Source organism: Rhea pennata, chromosome 1 (assembly GCF_028389875.1).
Source record: "Rhea pennata isolate bPtePen1 chromosome 1, bPtePen1.pri, whole genome shotgun sequence".
Lineage (NCBI taxonomy): Eukaryota > Metazoa > Chordata > Aves > Rheiformes > Rheidae > Rhea > Rhea pennata.
Genome location: NC_084663.1, coordinates 185261883 through 185282303, shown reverse-complemented (window position 1 = coordinate 185282303; position 20421 = coordinate 185261883). Strand labels below are relative to the sequence as shown.

General features: G+C 38.5%; 1 protein-coding gene across 1 annotated transcript; it reads right to left on the bottom strand.

The window, feature by feature from the left end:
- Nucleotides 1-529: 529 nt before the first annotated feature.
- On the bottom strand, nucleotides 530-19378 carry LRRC63 (leucine rich repeat containing 63). The gene is made up of 7 exons (XM_062581895.1): nucleotides 19291-19378; nucleotides 15115-15822; nucleotides 10248-10408; nucleotides 5045-5143; nucleotides 3320-3456; nucleotides 2455-2538; nucleotides 530-689 (listed from the first exon to the last, which is right to left on the bottom strand). The coding sequence occupies exons 1-7, from the start codon at nucleotides 19376-19378 to the stop codon at nucleotides 530-532; spliced, it is 1437 nt and encodes a 478-aa protein (XP_062437879.1).
- Between the last annotated feature and the right edge of the window lie 1043 nt (nucleotides 19379-20421).

Here is a 20421-nt window from a genome sequence, read left to right as displayed (position 1 = left end):
CCATACCAGGGACAGGGCAACAGTCTCTTTCCCCCATTTGGTCAAAGTTGCAACTATGGGTGTTCCAAAGTGAAGTAAGACTTTGTCACTGACTTCAGTAAATTGGGGTCCAAAATCTGTTACAGATCCATGGCAAAATTCTTACAAATTGTTTGCCTTGGAACAGGTATAGGTACAATGTAAAATGGTTCATTGCTAGGGGTGGGGAACAGTCTGATAAAAGCCTCTACAAGTATCTCTGACAGAAGAACAGGGTGAACATGTAACTTCTTCAGTTTTACATGTAGCTGAATCTGCCTTTCATTTTGATCCAGCTATATACAAATAGATATGAAACAGACTATTCAGAGCTGAAAACACTTTAAGAAAGATAGGGTAAAATATACACCAAGTGATCCCATCACTCCTGCAGAGCCACAAGCTGTCCAACAGAACAACACAACCTAAGAGACTTCGTATTTGTTAATTATTTTATCCCATTTCCTGTTCCCCTGTTATAATCTAGATCACTTTCCATAAAGTACTAGAGTCAAGCCTCAGACTGATACATGAAGTTTCTGAGGCAGGATGATGAGCAGGCATGGAAGCAAAAGGGAAGCCTTCCAAATCTAAAAACATTCCTGTAAAGTCGAATGAGCCGAAGTCCTTTGCCATACCGAGGTCCACTGCAGCAGTCACAGACAGTAAAACTACAATGGAAAAAAAAAAACAAGACAGAAAATTTGCATCATACTTCCAAGACTATATACACAGACACAGCAGTTCAACTTTCTCACTGACAAATGCAAATTAAAAAAATTATCTGGCCTCAAAATGATTGTGGTTCTAGGCTAGAGGAAAAAGCCTGAACTTCCTCAGCTCTATTTCAGCACAGGCCTACTCTATTCCAAAGAAGTAATTACTCTAGCCTGAATGCACAGTCTGCATGGCACAGATGCATCAAAAATACAAAGATGTACTCAACTTTAAGGGTGGGGAGGAGAGAGAAAGAAGAGAGGAATTCTGCAATTTCCAGAAATGGAACTGACATCTTTTTTTTGTCTCATCCATAAGCTTCAGGTTCAGTCTCACTTCTGAACAAACTTGCGTGACACATGGCCAGAACATGAAGCTCCAGCACACATTTTGTCTGTAGGACAGGTGGCAGTCTAAAATTCTAGCAACATTAAATAGAAGACAATATTTACACACAGCACCTGACATATCTCACTTAAATTTTCACATTCACTCAGACAGATATACACTCAAAATCTGAACTGAATGTGACTGCATGGATAAACTGAACATTATGTAACAGCATACCACTGATCAACATTAATTTAATGTGAAACAGTGAAGTATGAAGTAGTGTGGTAACACTACTAATACTTGTAGAATCACTGAAGAGCCGCAAATTATGCATATTTCTTGCACACAACACTCCTGTGTGAGCCAAAGGATCAAGACATACTCTATATTACTTACTCGTCCAGTATTTTTTTAATATCTTCTGAGATGTCTGTATGTTTTTCCCTTAGATTATTTCTGGAGAAGCAAAGGGCAGCCAGATGAGTGAGCTTCTGAGGTTGGTTCTGATTCTGTTCACTCCATAACAAGGGATGTATGAAGCTATTTTCTATTCTGAGACATTTTAGCGGAAGATTCAAAACCCCACATGGCAAAGCAGAGAGTTGGTTCCCTTCAATGTTCAAGAATTCGAGCTGCCTGTAATTTTAAGGACCACTAGACATTTACAAACTGTTCAGACCATATCCTACCTTAACTATGACTATATAATTTCCTAATTCCCATTTGATGAACCACTAAACCAAGACAGCACATATTTTAAAGAGCTATGTGTTTCTTACAGTGCATTTTAAGCACTGGATGCAACTATATATATAGTATTTTCCAATTATTATTTAAATATCTGAGTTATCTTTAAAGACAGGGCTGGGTGTTTCTAAATGTGTTAGACGTACATAGAGAACATCAACATTAAGGGCAACAAAAAACAACCGTCTCATGTACAAATAATTCCTTTTGTACAGTTTCTACTTGGTGTTTCCTGTAGAGCTAGTTTTTAATTCTTACCAACATTTCACACTTCTTGAAAAGAGCCATGAATGGTTTGGAGGTATACTTTCTCTTTGTTCATCATACAAATCAAGTATATGTGCAAATAGATGGTCCAAATGAAAGGATGATCACATTTTGCATGGAAATATTTGACTTACAGCTATCGTCAAGATACTCATGAATATTGGCTGGTTCTACCCATAGCTATTTCTGGTATGCAATTGTCATTAATGTTTCTGTTTACATGAGCCTCCCCCCACACAGGACAGGATTAGGAAGGGAGAGGTGAGGGTGCCATGAATCTTTCCCATGTATCCATCGGTATAATTAGGATCAAAATATGGTCTACGGGATTATGATGTAGAGACCTGTTTTCACTTTATGTTGCTTATATACCTGAGACTCTTGATGTCACTGTGGATAAAGCTAATATCATTATAAGCGATGTCTAGATGCTGGAGATTGTCTAGTAAGAACAACCTACAGCAAAATAAAACAGAATCATAAGTTAGAAACACAGATGACAGAGAATCATAGAATAACTTAGGTTGTACAGGACTTCTGGAGGTCATCTAGTCCAGTTGGGCAGCTCAAACTATTATGTACTAAGTGTGATACAGTGCATAATGAAATGAAATGAAAATGCACTATGGCTTAGAATCTTTTTAGCATCCGTAACAGTGATTCAGCTCTTTTATGAAATGACCTCTGGAAGTATCTGTTTCTCCCCATTCCATGTGAATGCTGAGCATTGTGCCTCAATTAAGTACCTAAAATGAGGGGCATGAAGCTATGTCTTAGCATCCTGAAATACTCTAGGAATGGACTTCTGCTTCTGTGCTCCAGCACCTCAGCAGGAGAGTTATATTTTAATGTATTATCTAATTTTTAAAATGTTGCTTATTTTTACTGCTAAACAGAGGCAGCCAAGGACAGGAACAGACTGTAGAGCCAAGAATGGAAGCCATCAGACCATTCTTCCTCAAATTGTTTTTAGCTAAAATGTCTATTTACTGAAAATAAGCTACGGCTAACCAATATATATGTAGTGAAGATTCAGTATGGTGTGGTATTTTAGCAAGTATTACAATTAAATTTTTCAGTACTTCTGCCTTCTACTACTACTAGAAAGTCTTTTTGTTTTGGTTCATGGCATGGCTAGAATGGAAAAGGGTGAATGATTATAATGTATGTCAGGATAAAAATCCTCATTTATGCTTAGAAATGTTACAGTCTCCTCAAGCAGTAAAACGTATCTTACCCAGCTGGAAGTTCTGATAGCAAATTGAAGGAAATGACAAATTTCTTCAGTGACTTCAGTCTGTAAATGTCATTAGGGATCTCTCTGATAGGGTTGTTTCGGAGCACCAGGACTTCTAAGGTTTTAATATTGAGCACCTGAGGAAGGAAAGGAACAGGCAATGGAAATAGCAACAGCTTTTCATCATAAAGCATGTAAAGAGTTCTGTTGCGGGTATTCTGCATTTCTAGTATTAGTAAGCTACGCTGGAAGAACTGGAAAATAAATATTTTAAGATTATCTATTGTAAATACTGGAAATGCAGATTATTGCTAATTATTGTAAACAGTATTGCAGTTATCTCTGAGATATAGTTAACAGTCACTTGTATCACTTACAACATTGTGAGTGAGAATTGCAAGCAGGTCTGCTAGTGCTCCTGGATATTAAGACCATCCAGCATTTCCCTTTGTAAGTTTTGTTTTTGCTCCTGATGTTGCATCCTAACTTTAACTTTTTGAGTTGAAATTCTCCATTCCTATAATGTCTGGCTCAAAAATGTTTTACTGTATGAAAATAAATCATAGAAAAAATATTCTGTTTTCTTTGCCCTAAGAAAAGATTCCAAAACCAGTACGATAAATCCTCCTGCTTTTGAAAGGGCGCGTGCAATGCTTTTCAAACCACGGATCAAAATCACAAAAGGAGTAGAGAAAGATTTTGAAAGACAGACTATTAACTGCTAGAAAAAGCTTAAGTGCTTATATTTAAGTTACTCATTCCACTTTTTAAGCTCCTATGTGGTTGGCTGCATAAAGATGGTAAGTCAGAAGTGGGGGGGAGAGGAAATCACATTTCTGAGAAGTTTGAGAAGCACTATTTTAACTTTTTAGCTCCAGAGTTTTGTGCTCTTGAAAAGACATCTGAAGGTCTAAGCTGGCGCTGCTCTGAAAGGGGTGTTGGACTAACAATCTCCAGAATTCCCTTTCAACCTACATCATTCTACTACTGTAAGCTGTCAGAGGACGGCCTTTGCCTAGGCAGACCCAGCCCTCGGCCTGAACAGGAGAGATCATGTAACCATGCAGTTACCATTGTATCAGCTGGCATGGGGGCATTTGTATTACCTCCAGAAAAATTCATAAAAAAAAAAAAAAATGTCCACTGTCCCTTAAGATTAATGCATCTGCCAGCATCCTCAGGAAAATCAGCCTCAATCTGCCCAAGCTGCAAGTGTTTGAAAACAATAAGGTCTGTCATTAAAACTTTTCTAAAATTTGATAGATACTCATTTCTAGTGATTCTGTCCACATTAAGCCTGCTCCAATATGTTTTTTTTCCAGAAACTGCAGGTCTTAAGCTGCTGTTGATCATGTCACTTTCAGATCTGAACATCTTAGGTGAGTTGGGCAGATTGAGACCACCGTCCTAGGGGGAGGAGGCGGATAAGGGAATGCCCTTGGGAGCAGGGCCTTCTCTGAGCTCAAGGATGGGAACCTGGGAGGGCAGAAAAGAAGACTTCCATGATTTTTACTAAACCCCAGAAAACCAACAAACCAAAAGGATAAAGAAGTTGAATACTGTAAACTGTTTTTTCTTCCTTTTGTTTTAAATACCTGTGCTGTGACAGTTGCATCACTGATTAAACCATGACTCTTTGAAAGTTACGTTTTGTACCTGAACTGCACAATATCAGCTTCACATCATTTTTAGTGAAGTCATGGAAAATAAGCAGCAAGTACTCACCTCCATAGGAAAGAAGAATAAATTATTGAATGACAAATTAAGGTTGATCAAAGTATCCATTAAAGGGGTCAGGTTTGGAAGGCGAAATAGAAAGTAGCCCTAAAAGATACATAAAAAACAGGTCAGCTGCATAAAAAACACTGTCTTTTCATTTAAATGCACAAAAGTAACATTCTTCAGAACAGCTCTTCAGAACTCACAGATCTATCATTAAACAAAGCCAGAAATACCATAACTTGATGCACCTGTGAACAGAGTAAGATTAAGCAGTGTCAAAGACATGCCTGAAGCATGTCTTCATTAGCAACTCAATGCCCAGTCCACCTTGCCCTTACCAAATCCTTCACTGTTCATATACCTTTCCATCAAATCCAAATAACCGGTTCTCTTTGTCCAGGGTGGACCTTCTGTTTACATCTGGTAAATGCATCTACTCAGTGAGTAATACCTGGCCACAGCTAACATGGTACAGAGTGGCATATTCGCACACTGCCTGGACTTACCTGCTTGAAAGAAGACTGCATATATACTGCATAGCCTTTGGCCATGGTTCTCTCCGCTGCTATAATGCAAAATTATTATTCTGCAAGTGTTATTTTTTCAGATCAGAGAGTCTGTAATAATGTGAGGACACTTCTCACAGCTTGCCAGACTGCTTTGTCTATGGTGCAATGGCATATAGGAGGACAGAGGATGACAAGCCCTGAAGCAGCCAGTGAGTACGGAAAAGGGAGCCAAAGCAGATGTAGTCTTGTCTATGCTGCTTACTAGGTTGGGCCTCTGCAGTGAACCAGGCCCAGTACTATATTCAGATTTTGTTGCAGAGGGAATAATTTTCTAACACCAAGAAAAACTGGAAGTGAATGAATATTTATGCAATGCAGATGATCAAGGAACCAACACATTTAGAGAGGACAGGAACATGAACACATTGATGCAGTGAATCTATGCCTACAATCCCCAAGAGCACCAAGGTTTTCTCTCTCAGTAGTGCCCCTGGGTTCAGGCTGCTTTCTTAACTGTGTGATGAAGTAAGTGGTGCAGTTCTGTGGCTGCCTTTAAGCCCTGTGATTTTGGGCTCCCTTCTCTTCTTACCCCATCCTTCAACTTTGTTCAGACTGTACTAAGCTTTCCTCTCTGACCTTCCTAAGGTGTACAGCCTCTCAAGTGATTCCAAATTCTGGAACGCACTCATCCTATAGAGAGCTGCACAATCCAAAACAGCTCCAGAGCCCAGGTAGTGAATTTTTTTGTTTGTTTTATTGTTCCTTTATTAAACTCTTTGTTCCATTTCAAACCTAGGAAATTCTATACAAAAAACTCTACCAAGAGATCTCTACTTCTGCATTATTATGACTCCTTTCAGGAAAGCATAATGCTATTACTACACATACAGTCTTAAACTACATGGATTGTGGTTTATATTACAGAGCCAAATACAGTCTCAATACAATATAATATATATAAATATAGCATCTATTTCCTCATAAGCTAAACTTAATCATTTTCATGATAGATATATAGTAAAGCATATCTATATAACATATATTACATATTAAATTCCCTGTAGTCATACCAAATTAAAGCTAAGAGTTACAATACAATATAAAAGTTACAATAACCTGTTACACAAATATCAATAATGAAGATTATTATAATGAAATTAGACTTAAATATTGCAGTATAATGTAATACTTCCATAGAATCCTGGAGTTTTTATTTTGAGAGAAAAAAATGCTCCATCTGAAGATTTCCCAGGGTAGTAGTAGATGACTGAAACTAGATTAAAACAAAATTTTCAATGCTTCATTATAAAACCCACAAAATCAATTCTTTTCCTGGAAAAAAAGATCTTTTTTTTGTAAAAAAGACCAGGTCTGGTCCTGGCCTTGGTCCCAGTACTAAGCAGGAGGGCTAGCAGTCAGTGGACCTGGAGAAGAAGGGCATCTCTGTCTTTTTTCCCTTCACCAGAGAGTACACTGGAGGCAGCAGCTCCTGGGCTCTAGGTGTAAGGGGAATAATGTGTGGCTCTTCAGCCACATTCCCTAGTCTGACAGATATTCCTTGACTCATCCAAGGAAAATATGGTGGACTGGATGTTTTGGTTCCTAGTCTGTTTCTAGTCTGACGATGAAATCACAAAAGCTTAAAAACACGGCAAATTTGGGGTGGTATTTCTCTAACAACAACAGACTGTGATCATAAACTACTTAGTTAAAGAATTGCTTTGGCTAGAGCTTGTAATTACATCTTCAAGCACAGAAGTGTGACTTACTGTTGTGCTGCATGAAAATCTGTTTTAAAGTCTAACACATTTCTGAGATGCTGAAAAATAATTCCTGTTCACAAAAGACAGTAAGGTTAATAAGATACATGATTGTTTTAGATTGTGCAAATTGAAATATCTGGACAACTTAGGAACATTGTGTATTACGATTTATATGTTATGATTTAAGTTTTTTATGAATTTACCTTTCTGTTTTAATAAATAAGTCAACATTTCAAAGGAGAGGTGCCTTAAAGAAATAGAAGATGTGTTTTGAAAACTTATATAAAGATATTTAAAAAGACAATTGAAATTGTTAATAAATTTTGAAATCTGATTTCATTGAAAAATTTTGGACTGTTTTGAATGGCAGCCAACAAGTAGATGGGACACCAGAAGGTATACTCCGAAAATAGCCTCTCGCCTATTTTCATTTTGCCATTACAGTTCTGCACAGCTCTGAGTATTGATCCTGCAATTCTTTCACACAGATTTTCACCACCATACAGCAGACTAGCACATAGCTGACTCAGATTTCTAGAATTTCTGGACACAATGAGTTTCCAGGAACGGTCAACCTCAGCAAAGCGTCAAGTGTCTCAATTCTTCTAGAGATAAAAAGAATGCCATATGACAAATCTTCATTGCTATTATTGGAGGCCTCAGCAAAGTTGCAGAGATCATTCCATTAGATGCTCAAAATATAAGTCATGTCAATACTGTATAATAAAGTGTCTCAGAAAGCAATGAGGAAATTCTAAAAATAATTGAAGTCAGCGTCCTCCAGAAAAGGAACAACACCAGTACAGTGTTGTGCATGGGCTGAGAGCATGGCTTATTAGCTTGTGTGTACAGAGCCGGTTATCCTGCAACCCCAGTCTGTCTGCATGTAGCCGCATCCTGCTGTGTGGATGCATCAGCACACTGAAGGATAGCCTGGAGCTCTCTGCAACATGCATCAGGTGAATAGGCCCTCACAAGGTAGCACCTGTGCTGTGGTATATATGTTCTTCTCAGTAACTTGAAATAATTTAAGTAGCTAGCCCCCCTCCAAAAAGAATGGATGCAGCGCAGCAAGGAAAATTGGTCATCAGTGTGGACCTTGAATCAAGAACTCTTTAATATGTGGCAAGACCTGACTGTCTACAAGACTACCCTTTCCCCAGTGAGACCTCTCAAAAAATCAGAAAAATAACAGTAGTGAGAGCAAACAGTTCTCTGAATAAGCACTAGGTAAAGCATATATAAGTAGAATAAAACAGAAGGAAGGGTCATTTGAAGATCTTAGCTCTCAAATGGTAAAGTGAAGAGTAGCTCCATTGACTTTGGTGTTCCAGAGATGATTTACACTGCTGAGGAGCTTATATACTGTACATTTTTCAGTAAAGAGAAAAAAAGTTCTATAAATACTCTTCTCTGTAGCGACATAAGGGCATCATTGGCAAGAAAGTGAAAAATCAATAATTGTTTTTTATAGTACTCAGAAAGAGAACTCCAAGCACTATTTGCTTATGATGTCGGTTCTGGTATTTCCATTTCTGTCATTGCCAGTTTCCATTTTGGCGATGCTTTTGCAGAAATGGATAATAAAGCCGCATAATCTGTTTGATTTGATAATGAAACTTCTTACACATATGGTACCAAAGAATCTCAACAATAAATAGGAATCAGATGCACAAAATTTGTACCATATTGCTCCTTGTAAACAACATGGTCTACTTCTTAGCATATCTTACCAACACAGTCATATCACAGCACAACATTTTCAAATACAGAGAAATTCACTGTGGCTATTGACATTTCAAAAGTTTTCTAGATGACAGAACAAGAAAGAAAACCAGTAAATCAGTTCTTTCAAGATCACATTAAAAGGGATTAAATACTTAATTTACACAGAGGATTTGCTTAAGACAGAGGTATATTTAAAACTGAATGTATATAGATGCATAATTTATATCATACATATATAATATATATATATGTATATGCAAATAAATAAGAGTTTATATTTTAAGAACTAGCTAGTCTTGATCTCAGAAACAAACCAAGTAGAATTATTCCCCAAATCCCTGATTAAGTTATTCCTGATCCACCCTCTGACTGGATACATTTATTTTGAGATACTAATGTCCACACCATATCCACTCTCTGCTTCCAAGGAGGATTTTGCTTATTCAGATTGCAACTCCTACTGCAATGAAAGCCTACAGCAGACAGTGGGGTGATGGCTACAAACCATTTATATAAAGGTGGCTTAGAAAACCATTTTTTTATGCTAGCTGGTTGGGGTTTGTGTGCCCCAGGAGGGCAGACATGTAAGCTCAAGCAGAGTCCCACATGGGAGCTTCCATTTGGCCGAAGCTTTCTGAGGCTCCTTCAGTTAGCAGACTACAACTACTGGCCTAGATCCACCAAGGGACAAAGTTTAGACTAGCAGGTAGATCCCTGAAACCCAAACTTTTAAATCTTACTTCTTACGAAAAGCAAGAGGCACCTTTTCCCACTTTCCGAATCTCACCAAACCTATGTGTGGTACTGATGTAATTTAGGTTGAATTACAAACACATTGGCAGGAGGAACACTGCTGAGCAAGTGCCATAAAAATTATGGAGGATGTATCAGAAAGAAAATGAGATCGCAAAAGTACAGAGGAAACAGTGAAAGAAAGCAAGAAGAAAGGAAAGAAAAAACAAACAATGGAGAAGTTAAGGCAACAAAACTGCAGAAGCATGTAAAATAGCTATTGCTACAGCAACTCGAATGTTCAAAAGAAATTTTAAATCATTCTAAGCACTCCTTTTTTAATGCAACTGTATAGTAAGTATTTTAGACCATGTTTATGTGGATGAGGTTACAAAGCCAAAAGATATTTTGAATGAAAGCTGGTACTGACTATTAAACACAGCAATATGATCAATGCATTTTTAAAGGACATACCTGAAGGTTAAGAGCAAGCTTCTGATACAATAGGCAACGCAATACTTCTAGTTGGGACCTGGACATCAATTCTGCCTCTTCATCCTGCTTGCTTACTGGAAACTGGAAACTAGTTTTCCAAACATCCTCCATAGTATTGCCATCAGGGACATCATAAGACTCTGTTATTAATAAAGAAGAGATTTCAGGCATTACAGAATTTCTTAAGGAAAAGTAATAAACACCAAATGAAAGACGTTTTGCATATATCCTAAATCTAATCCTTTCGCTCCTCTGTTACCATACTCGGACAAAACTCTCACATACTAATCAATTAACTCCTCAATATCTGAATTAAGATTGCAGGTTCTCTATAAACATCTTTTTTGAGATAAAAATAAGACTTCATGTATAGAAAAAAGGGGGCATGGGAGCAGAGTTGGATTATGGCCAACAGTAACGGTAGCAGTTTGCCTTCCTCCATAATTACCATTTGCAGATTGCAGAGTCTCCATTGTGCTGCAGTGCTCTCAACCCCAAAGGGTTCAGCAATGGCATTCTTCTCCTGAGTGCTTCAGGTCATGGACGTTCAACCTCACTGTCACTTCAAAGAAATGCTAAGTCAAGACTGCAGATTATTTGTTATTTTATAATTATATATTTACACTATTCTGCTAATGCAACAGCATGTAGCGGCTATGGTCCATACATCTACAGGCAGCATGCTGCATTTCTGAGAACCTGATTTCCCATAGTGTCATTTCATGACTCTTGGCCCACGCTGTACACCCAGAAGTGATATAAACCTCTTGTTCCTACCTGTAAAGGGTCCTTCTTCTCTTTCAGATTCAGCCGGTGTTAGATAGTGCATAGTATCTGTTTTTTCTTTGTTTTCTTCTGGTGAATCACATTTGCTTATTTTCTCTTCCAAGGCCATTTCTAAAGAGAAGTGTAAGATAACAGTGGAATACATTCTGCACACACAAGAAATAATAGATAACTTTATAGATATGGCTCAGAATCTTATCGTACAAAGGCCCAATATATATTATTCAACCACAGCAAGAAAGATCTTAACAGCTTAATTCTAAAACTCTGCTTCTACAGCTTCAAAAAAGACATAGAATAATTCAATAATTCAGACTGGAAAGGATCTATGGGAGACCACCTAGTCCAACGCCCTGCTCAAGGCAGTTGTAGATCAGGTTGCTCAGAGTCTTGTCGTGTTGAGCTCTGTATAACTCTAAGGATGGAAAATCCTATAATCTCTCTGTGCAGCCTGTGCCAGTGCTTGACCAACCTCATGGTGAAAGGGTTTTTCTTTCTATCTAATCAGAATTTCCCATGTTCCAACTTGTGTCTGTTGCTGCTGGTCTTACCACTGTGCATCTCTGAGAAGAGTATGGCTCTAGTTGAAGACAGCAGTAGGATCTCCCATTAACCATCTCTTCTTAAGGGTGAACAATCCCAGCTCTCTTGGTCTTTCCTTGTATGTTGTGGTCCCTTGACAATCTGGGCCTCAAACTGGACATACTATCCCAGGAATAGTCTTGCAAGTGCCAAATACCAGATAATAATCACTTCCCTTGACCTGCTGGCCGTACTCTTGCTTATACAGCCCAGTATGGGACTAGCCTTCTTTGCTGCAAGGGCACACTGCTGCTCATGTTCAAACTGTCAACTTCCCAGGACTCCCAGATCCTTTTCTGCAAAGCTGCTTTCCAGAGAGTTGGACCACTACTTATATTGGTGCATGAGATTATTCTCTCCCAGGATATCCAGGATATCTAGACCTAATATTTTGTAGTTTATCATGAAGAGGTTTATCCTATCCACAATGCAGATATGAAATAATTTCACAAAAAAAAGCATTCTTGTCTTGAAAATTTGAGCTTAAATAATAATATGCTTGACCAGTACCTGGAGGTGAACCAATATATTACTTAACAGCTTACTTCAATTTACTGGTTCCCTTAGTCAACCTCAAATACCTCCTTTCTCTCTGCCATAATCATTTTACATCCACCTGTAGTGTGAGCAACCACTATACAGCTACAGCACTGGCCACAGTGAACAGCTATGAGTTTCTGTGCTGAGAACAGAACTGCTATGATTTGCTGCTTTTTACACATTTCTGCAGTTGATCACGGGTATGTAACACAGAGCGTCAGCCATGAAATGACAATGTAAAATTATGTTTTACTGTAAATGGCCAAAAAGTAGCTATCTATTTTGTGCTTGATTCATTCCACCCATCTTGGAACACACCCAAGATGTCTACCTTGAGGTAGGAAAAATTGCCCTCCGGAACCTTCTGTCCTCTTCACAGGTTAGAGAAGAGACATTCATTACTAGTTGTGATCAAATGATTAAGGAGATGAAGTTAGGTGAGATGAATTTCCTCTTTGAGGTTCTAGTCAGATTTGATGGAGTCTGCCTCACTGTCACTGAAGGCACCAGTGGTTTGCTAACTTCACAGAGTTTTTTCAAACCAATTTTGGGCAACACCCAAAGATAGGAAGAAGGGATGTACCTGCCTGAAAAATATAAGGAGAAGGGGACACTGCTACTCCCAACTCTGAAGAACTCCCTGAAGGGGACAGGAGAGCCTGAGACATGGCCTCAGGAAACACTATGGATCTATTACAGTTTTCCTCTTTCAATGCTACTGAAAAGAAACACATCAAAATATCCTTCTAATAGAATACCTTTTCAGTGGGATGAAACTTCCACATGTTTTCATCCCCTTCCTCCAAATCACTTTTCTAGTCCTTAATGACAGAGCAGCTGTATTTCTATCCATGCAAAGGGTTTGGATGGGTGGTGTAGTCAAATTACACAGTCTGCAGAAAAGCCTGTAGCAATCTTACAATGCTGCTTTTAGACTTTCACAGCAAAATGGAGTTCCTCCCTGTGGAGTGGCTATCCTCTTAAAGCTGTTTCCATGCAGCCCACACTACTAGCAAAGAGAACTACCACAGAATCACGTTCTGTGCAAAAGTGATGGAGAAAGCACACACAATACCAAAATGTGACATAGTTGAGACTGCACATTTTCACTTTTCACATCACTACCACACTTCAAAGTCCCATTTTCACCATACAAATGATTTCTAGTGGAGGTACAGAAATAACTGTATGCCTAATTCCAGATTAGCCCTAGAGAGGCATGAGGCAAACACTTTTTGCCATGAGTTACAGAGTTAACTGCCAGCCAGTAATGGAGAACTGATACCTAAGTATTCTACATTCAAGACCTGGCTCTCAGAGAGGAAGGGGATTGAATTCATCCTAGGCAATCACAAAATAGGAGATTTTGGGAGCACTTCCATGCCCCTAAATCCAGGTGTGCAATGCAGCTTCACTCTTAATGCATTTCAGGATAGGACCTACAGAAACCCTTTCTCTACTACTGCTGCACTGTTTCTACTGGAAAGAAACCTGGCTGCAGAAGCACTGAGAAAGGTGGGTTGTGCTACAAGTAGTCCTCTGGGAAGGCAGGACTCTGGAGGTTCTCTGTGGAATTCATCCTTCTCCCTCCAGCTGAGGCACAGCCTCTAGGGTTGTGATTTCACACTACAAAATGATCAGGAGCAATATCAGCTTATAGAATTCCCAATTGTTTTTTCCTCCTACTGCATTATTCTTCCCTCCCAGGTTGTGTCAGCACAACTGTTTGTGGAGTATCCTTGATTCCTGTAGACTAGGACACTGGTCCGCCCTGAGGAAAATCCTGTAAAAACATTTTTTTTTAAGCTGGATATATGTCTTGATCTGATTTGCAGCATGGCCACACAAATACTGTTTTTAGAAGGACTAAAGAGGAAGATGGTGTATGGTTGTGAAGGGGAAAGAGTAAGATCCCAGTATTATTTTTAAACCTGCATAACATGAGAAGCAACATAAGGCAAGGCATCAGACACACTTGATGTGCTGCATGTTTGAAGCCTGGGCTTACAGAGACTTGATATAAGCTAATTCTCTCTGAACGTATCTTTTTATCGAACATGACAAAAAATCAAGTATATTAAACTTATATTCTCTGGATAAGTTTTTGCCATTTCATTTAGATTTTTACTAAACAGAAGTTCCTATCAAAACCGAGGATAGAACACAGTCCTCATTACCCAGCTGCTGGGTCACATTTCTACCAACATACCAACTATACCTAAGTGGAAAAATAAAAGAGGAAAATATGATTCTGTATTATCTGTTTGCCTGAGAGCTTTTGAATATGACTGCAGGGCATTTGTCTAGATTATCATCACAAGACATCTGCTCAGTACTTCAGCCTTGAAAGAGAAAAAAAATATTGGCCCTGGACCCATAAAGCATTAGCTTAATGGGAGTAGCCTGTAGAATCACCTATCTGAATAAGTATGAGCGACGTAAGATCCTAGATTTTGTAAGATGTAAAGTAGCAACAGAGATCTGAAAAAAAAAAGATCAATATAATCACATTTTTACCTCATTTTGGACTCAATTAATTGGCTATACATATGTATGTACATATATACAGGGAGACTGGACCAAAGACTGCTAAAGGTATTAGGTGCTTTCCTAAATCCTGGTGACTGACTGGGCTACAATTTTCAGTCTCATGGTATGGGACTTCTAGCATTTCCCTTGTATACCAACAGTTACAGATAAGTTATCCACATTTAAATTATAACTTGTTGCCATCTTATAACTCAAAAAAAAAGCGTGTTATTACTAGCTATAATTTTATAATACTAGCTGTATTTTTCAAGTAATGAGGACAAATTCTAATACCTATACAAACAAAAGCACAAGAGTGTTTTCCCCCTGCAAGGCACGTTCAGGAAAGACTTTCAGTAAGAGAATGTACCAAAACCCCCTCAACCCTCGTATACTTAATATTAATTACCTAGGATCTTCTGTTGCTCAGACTTTCTTGTTGAAACTAGTGGTAAGTCAGTATTGGACAATACCACTGCATTAACTTCAGTCTGTGAGCTCCTCTTTTCAGTCATTAATCGCCTGCTGAGTACTTCACAGTTATAGCGGGAAACAACTGGCTTTTTGAGTGTTGTCTTCAATGGCAGAGGGTGAGAAGATGAAATGGCAGCAAGACTTCCCAACGTAAATATAGGAGGAGAGAAATGGGTAGGACAAGTCCTCTGTAATCCTGGTTGCTTCATATGAAATAATCTACAATTTTTGCGAAATGGGAAGCTATCAGGCCCACTAGGATTTTTAGTAATAATAATATCTCTCGTAGGAGTACGGACAGAAAAGCTGTTTTGCGCATTGCTTTGAATTGGCATCTGGCCGCTTGAATGGGCAGGAATAATTTCATATTGGTCAAATTCACTTGCAGGAAAGCCTGAGAAAGACCAACATGCAGAATCATTGTTGTTATGGTCCAGACATGAAAAATATCTACAATCTTTCTGCTCCACTTTCTGTATTGAGAAAATTTGCACCGGACTGTGAGAAACCTGATCATTGCTGAGGAAAGCACCTGTCTGCTTGTCTTGACCCTGAGAACTGAAATAGCTGCTAGGAACTGTTTCTCCATTTTCATCACTGGTACTCTTTATCGCTTTATTTTGGTACCGTCCAAGAATTTTGCCTGGTGAAGACAAGTGAAAAAAAGAAACTTTTATAATGAGGTGCACTGACATCTTTTTTGAGGAAAAGTTTATGTGACAAATTCCCCATGCCCTATACAGATTTTCCCTGTTCAGAGAAAATGCACAATTAGGACTTTGCACCCCAGCACTATCTTACTTCAAAATACATTAAGTTTTTTTTTTTTCCAACATGAATGGAATTTACCTAAACACTCTATCGAATGATGTGTAATATGAAGTAGCAGAGTTAGATACCAACATGGATGGAAAGGGCAGGTTTTCAGATGTATGTTTTGAGGTCCTGTTTAGGGATCCTGGGTTGGTTCTGCTAAAAGCTGTATGATAATTCAATGAGATCTCTGACGTGAGAAATAAATGGGACTCCTTCCATGAAAATGTTGCTCTCTATGCTACACAGAGCTCCCTACACTGCCTAAACCCCAGGCTAGCCCTACCGAAAGGGAAAGGGGCAACTATTCAAGAAACTTCCATATCAAAAAAGCACCATGGAGTTGAATTAAGTATGATGATGCAAGTGAGGTTAGCTGTGGTCAGACTTTGAAAGGAACATGTGAATAAACCTCTGGTAATCTTCTCAACAGGGACTGCAGGATTTTTTCCAACCTGTAGGCACCTTTACACGATTTATCAGGAGTGGGTAGATGCACTTCTACCAGCCCGAGGTCTGCATTCATCCTTACACTGTTAGGCACCGAGCTCCTAGGTGCTTGTAATACAAGAGCATATACAATTCCTCACTTAGGAAGCAGGGAGACCTCTCAGAGCATGAACCAGATCTTCAGCAACATTAACAGCTCAGTGGAACTGCTTAACTCTCCTCACTGATCACTGAGAGGCTGAGAAACCCTATTTGCTTAGCTTACCTCAAATCTTCACGCTAGAGTTCGTGGTGGAATGGTGCTGAACCCTGGTGTATCACACCACTGAGGCAGAGGTTCATTTCTTACACTCCACGTAAGAGATGGAGTTTGGTACAAGGGCTATCCTCATGGATCTCATTCTAGGGATCCACTGGTTTCTTGGCTAGTCCCCAATTTCCAAACAGTATCACACCCAGCAGTCATTTAGTGCTGAACAATTTTATTAATGAAGAAATATTTCCTAAATATACTTCATTCTGCCTGTGCAATTCCACAGGCTTGATGCTCCGTTTCCTTTGCTACTGGGAGAGTAATTTCAGGGACCCTGTTGAGGGAAGAAGTCACCCTCCATAGCTCTCCGCAACAACTCAGCTCTCTAAGAAAGCTGGAACCATTCCCTTATCTCCCTTAGGTTCTTGCCCTTCGCTACCATTACCAAAAGCTTCCAAGGCATCTGCTGGACACAGTCCACCACAACAGCTCTCTGAATTTTCTGCTGCCTTTTCAGTCAACAATTTAATCCTGTTATATCTGCACTTTTTACAATCTCCTGCAGCAGAAAAGACACTTGTTAGGCTACCCCACTGAAAGACCCATTATCTTTTTTTCTTAGCTCAGGGCCCTTGGTCTCAAGACTCAGTCTCACACTTCACGCAGCATAAAACAATTCCATCCACCAAGATGATCAAATTACCATTGCTGAAGAGCTGGTTTCTGATCAATGGTCATGCTGCTGTATAAATATCCATCAGATGTAAAGATTACATTTGGTGACGGGAGAAATGATCCTTGAACAAACGTTATTGCGCAGCTCTTGGATTCTTGTCAGGGGTACTATACAAATCTATAAGCTATAAATAGCATCCATCACTAATCATATGTTCTACTACAAGAAGAGCCATCACAACAGAACTTTGTTTCAGGATAAAAGCTTTATCTGTCACTTTTAAATCACTGAAGCATAGCTCTGGTAGTAAGCCAGAAATATTTAGATCCATTTGGACAGCGCCAGACTGGAAATGCATTGCACAAAAATAGACAGAAAGTTTTACCAGCCTTTTAAAATAATCTCCAGAAGGACCTAATAATATCAAGGGGTCAATAATTACATCTTTTGACTTTTCAACCTCACTTCTCTAACTGAATTTTCCTTACGATTTAATATCATTATAGATCTGTTATTGTTAATACATTACCATTACCATTGTTTCTTTTAAAACAACACTACATACTTGTAATAAAACAGTCTAAGTGACAGTACTCTATCAAAGAAACAAAGTAATATTGAAAAATGTCAAATTAGTTATAGTTTATTCCAAATATCATAAAAATGGTTTTGATTTTTTTTTCCTGTTGGTCTGCCTTAACAACTATGTAAAGAATGAGCAGTTTTAGCTCTTTATGTACTCTTACAGAATTATAGAAGCTAGAAGGAAAAGAACAAGGCTTGCTTTGGTCTCTTTTTAGCCCAGTTCGTAGGGACAATATTGCTTTTTCACTGTACTACTTTAATATGCTAACCAGTGAATAAATATTGACAAATTTCTGTATGCTATGGTCCTTCAGTGGATCTTGCAGTCTCACAGTTTTAACCGAAGTCAGTGAACACACATCAGAGTCCTTCTATATACATTGGGTTTCAGAATTAGCGCCTATTTTCCAGGTTACTTCTTGATCTTTTAAATTTAAAATTTTCTGGTTATAGATTGTGTTTATTTAGTCTTATTTTTAAAGATTCGGACTTAAATATTTAATCAATTGCTACTTTATATAAACTGGAAAGAGCTTTTAATTCACATGCACAAAAGATGTCTATTTATTTCTGAACCATATTACACTGCAAATTCTTTGTTTTTAATTATAATTCCCTAGTGCCTTCAAAATAAATGTCTATTTATATGGAGTACTTTGTGAAAAGCAGAATCATCCCTAAGAACTCAAAATTTTCATTTTTTCTGAATCAAATTTGTATTTCACTTCCCCTTTGATTTGACCTCATCTGATCTAATTTTGCTTACATCTTCAGTTTTTCATGTTATCTGTTGTATCTTTGGGTGAACTAGAAGGAATGCCTCTGTTGTTCAGTGGCTAGTGTTCGACAGGTAGAAGACCCAAGTTCCAGCACCTGTCCCAATTACTACTCCATTATTTTACATGAACTGGAACAGTCTCCCGGAGAAATACAGGTAAGGTTCACATTCCAGCCTTATTCACGCTGCTTTGCAGTAGCAGCTTATGGCACTGGCTGGCAAAGATTATTTATATTAATCATTTGCTGAACAGCCATAGCAATTGCAAATGGACACTTTTACAGCACACTTTGTGCTACGGTGACATGCTTGCGTCCACTCACATTAGTATTACCGCACTGCACATCAATGTGTGAGGCCAGTTCTGGATCCCTCACACCGTGCTACCCAGGAGCTCATCTTAGAATTAGCTGACTGGAGCCAGCATGGGTATCCCTCTGCACTCCAGATTATTTACAGAGTAACCAAGCACTCCCAATCCATCTTCTGTGTTAATTTTAGAGAATACACAGAATTTTAAACTATGCACTGCAAGGACTGTCTTTGTACAATTTACCTTTGCTGAACTTCTCCCTTGGTGCAGACAGCTTAGACGACAGCTTAGGAGGCAGAGGTCTACGAAGTAGTTTTGGTTGCTCAACCATTTTCTGCTTTGCCTTTGCTTCTTCTGGATAATCGAATATGCTTCAAAAGACCCGAAAAATCTGACAACAAAGCAAAATAAAATAAATCACTCTCTCTGGTTTAATGTTCTGAGTTATAAATGTCTGTTCAGATAAACTGGGTGATTAAAAAAAACATAAAACACTCAAAGTGGCCAAACTGTTCTCTTAGTGACCTATTTGACAGTTTTTCTAATTATCATTAGTGTTTCTGGAAATAAATCAGTGATGTTATAAAAAAAAAGCGATACAGCTCTTCTGTTAACTTTGTTATGCTTGCATTAAAAATGGTTTTTAGTACTTTTGTCATAAGAATGAAGCAATTGTGGCAAATGAGGAACAGTAAAACAGAGGAACATCCTATGTCTACCGTTCTGAAAGCTCTTGGAAATAGTTTTCTGCTAGATAAACAGATTTAATAAGAACAACAGATAGTACTTTTACCCTAGTTAAAAAAAAAAGAAGCTGACTCTGCATAGTATACTTATGCTTCTTTCTGGCTTCCTATTAGCTTTTGGATGCAATAATTTCAACAAAGAACCCTCGGCCTTTGGTTTTGGAAATCCTCTTATTAATAATCAAGTTTAGCACATTTCTGATTCTCAGTAATTTTTAAGATTAAGTATATCCCAAATTGTAGGTTTTGAGGGTTTTATTGGTGTAGGGCTAATAACATCACAACATAGAGCACAGGAACAGGTTGCCCAGAAACGTTGTGGAGTCTCCTTGTCTGGAGATATTCAAAACCCACCTGGACGCAATCCTATCTAACATGCTCTAGGTGACCCTGCTTGAGCAGGGAGGTTGGACTAGATGATCTCCAGAGGCCCCTTCCAACCTCAACCATTCTGTGATTCTGTGATTCTGTGAAAATACAAAGACTTGGTTCTTAAGTACTTAAAATCAGAAGAAAAGCAAAGACAAACCAAAGACAAAGGAGACCAGACAGAAGCCAGAAGTCTATACAACAGATCACAGGAAGATTTACTAAGATTAAGAAAACTGTTACACAGAGATAGAAGAGG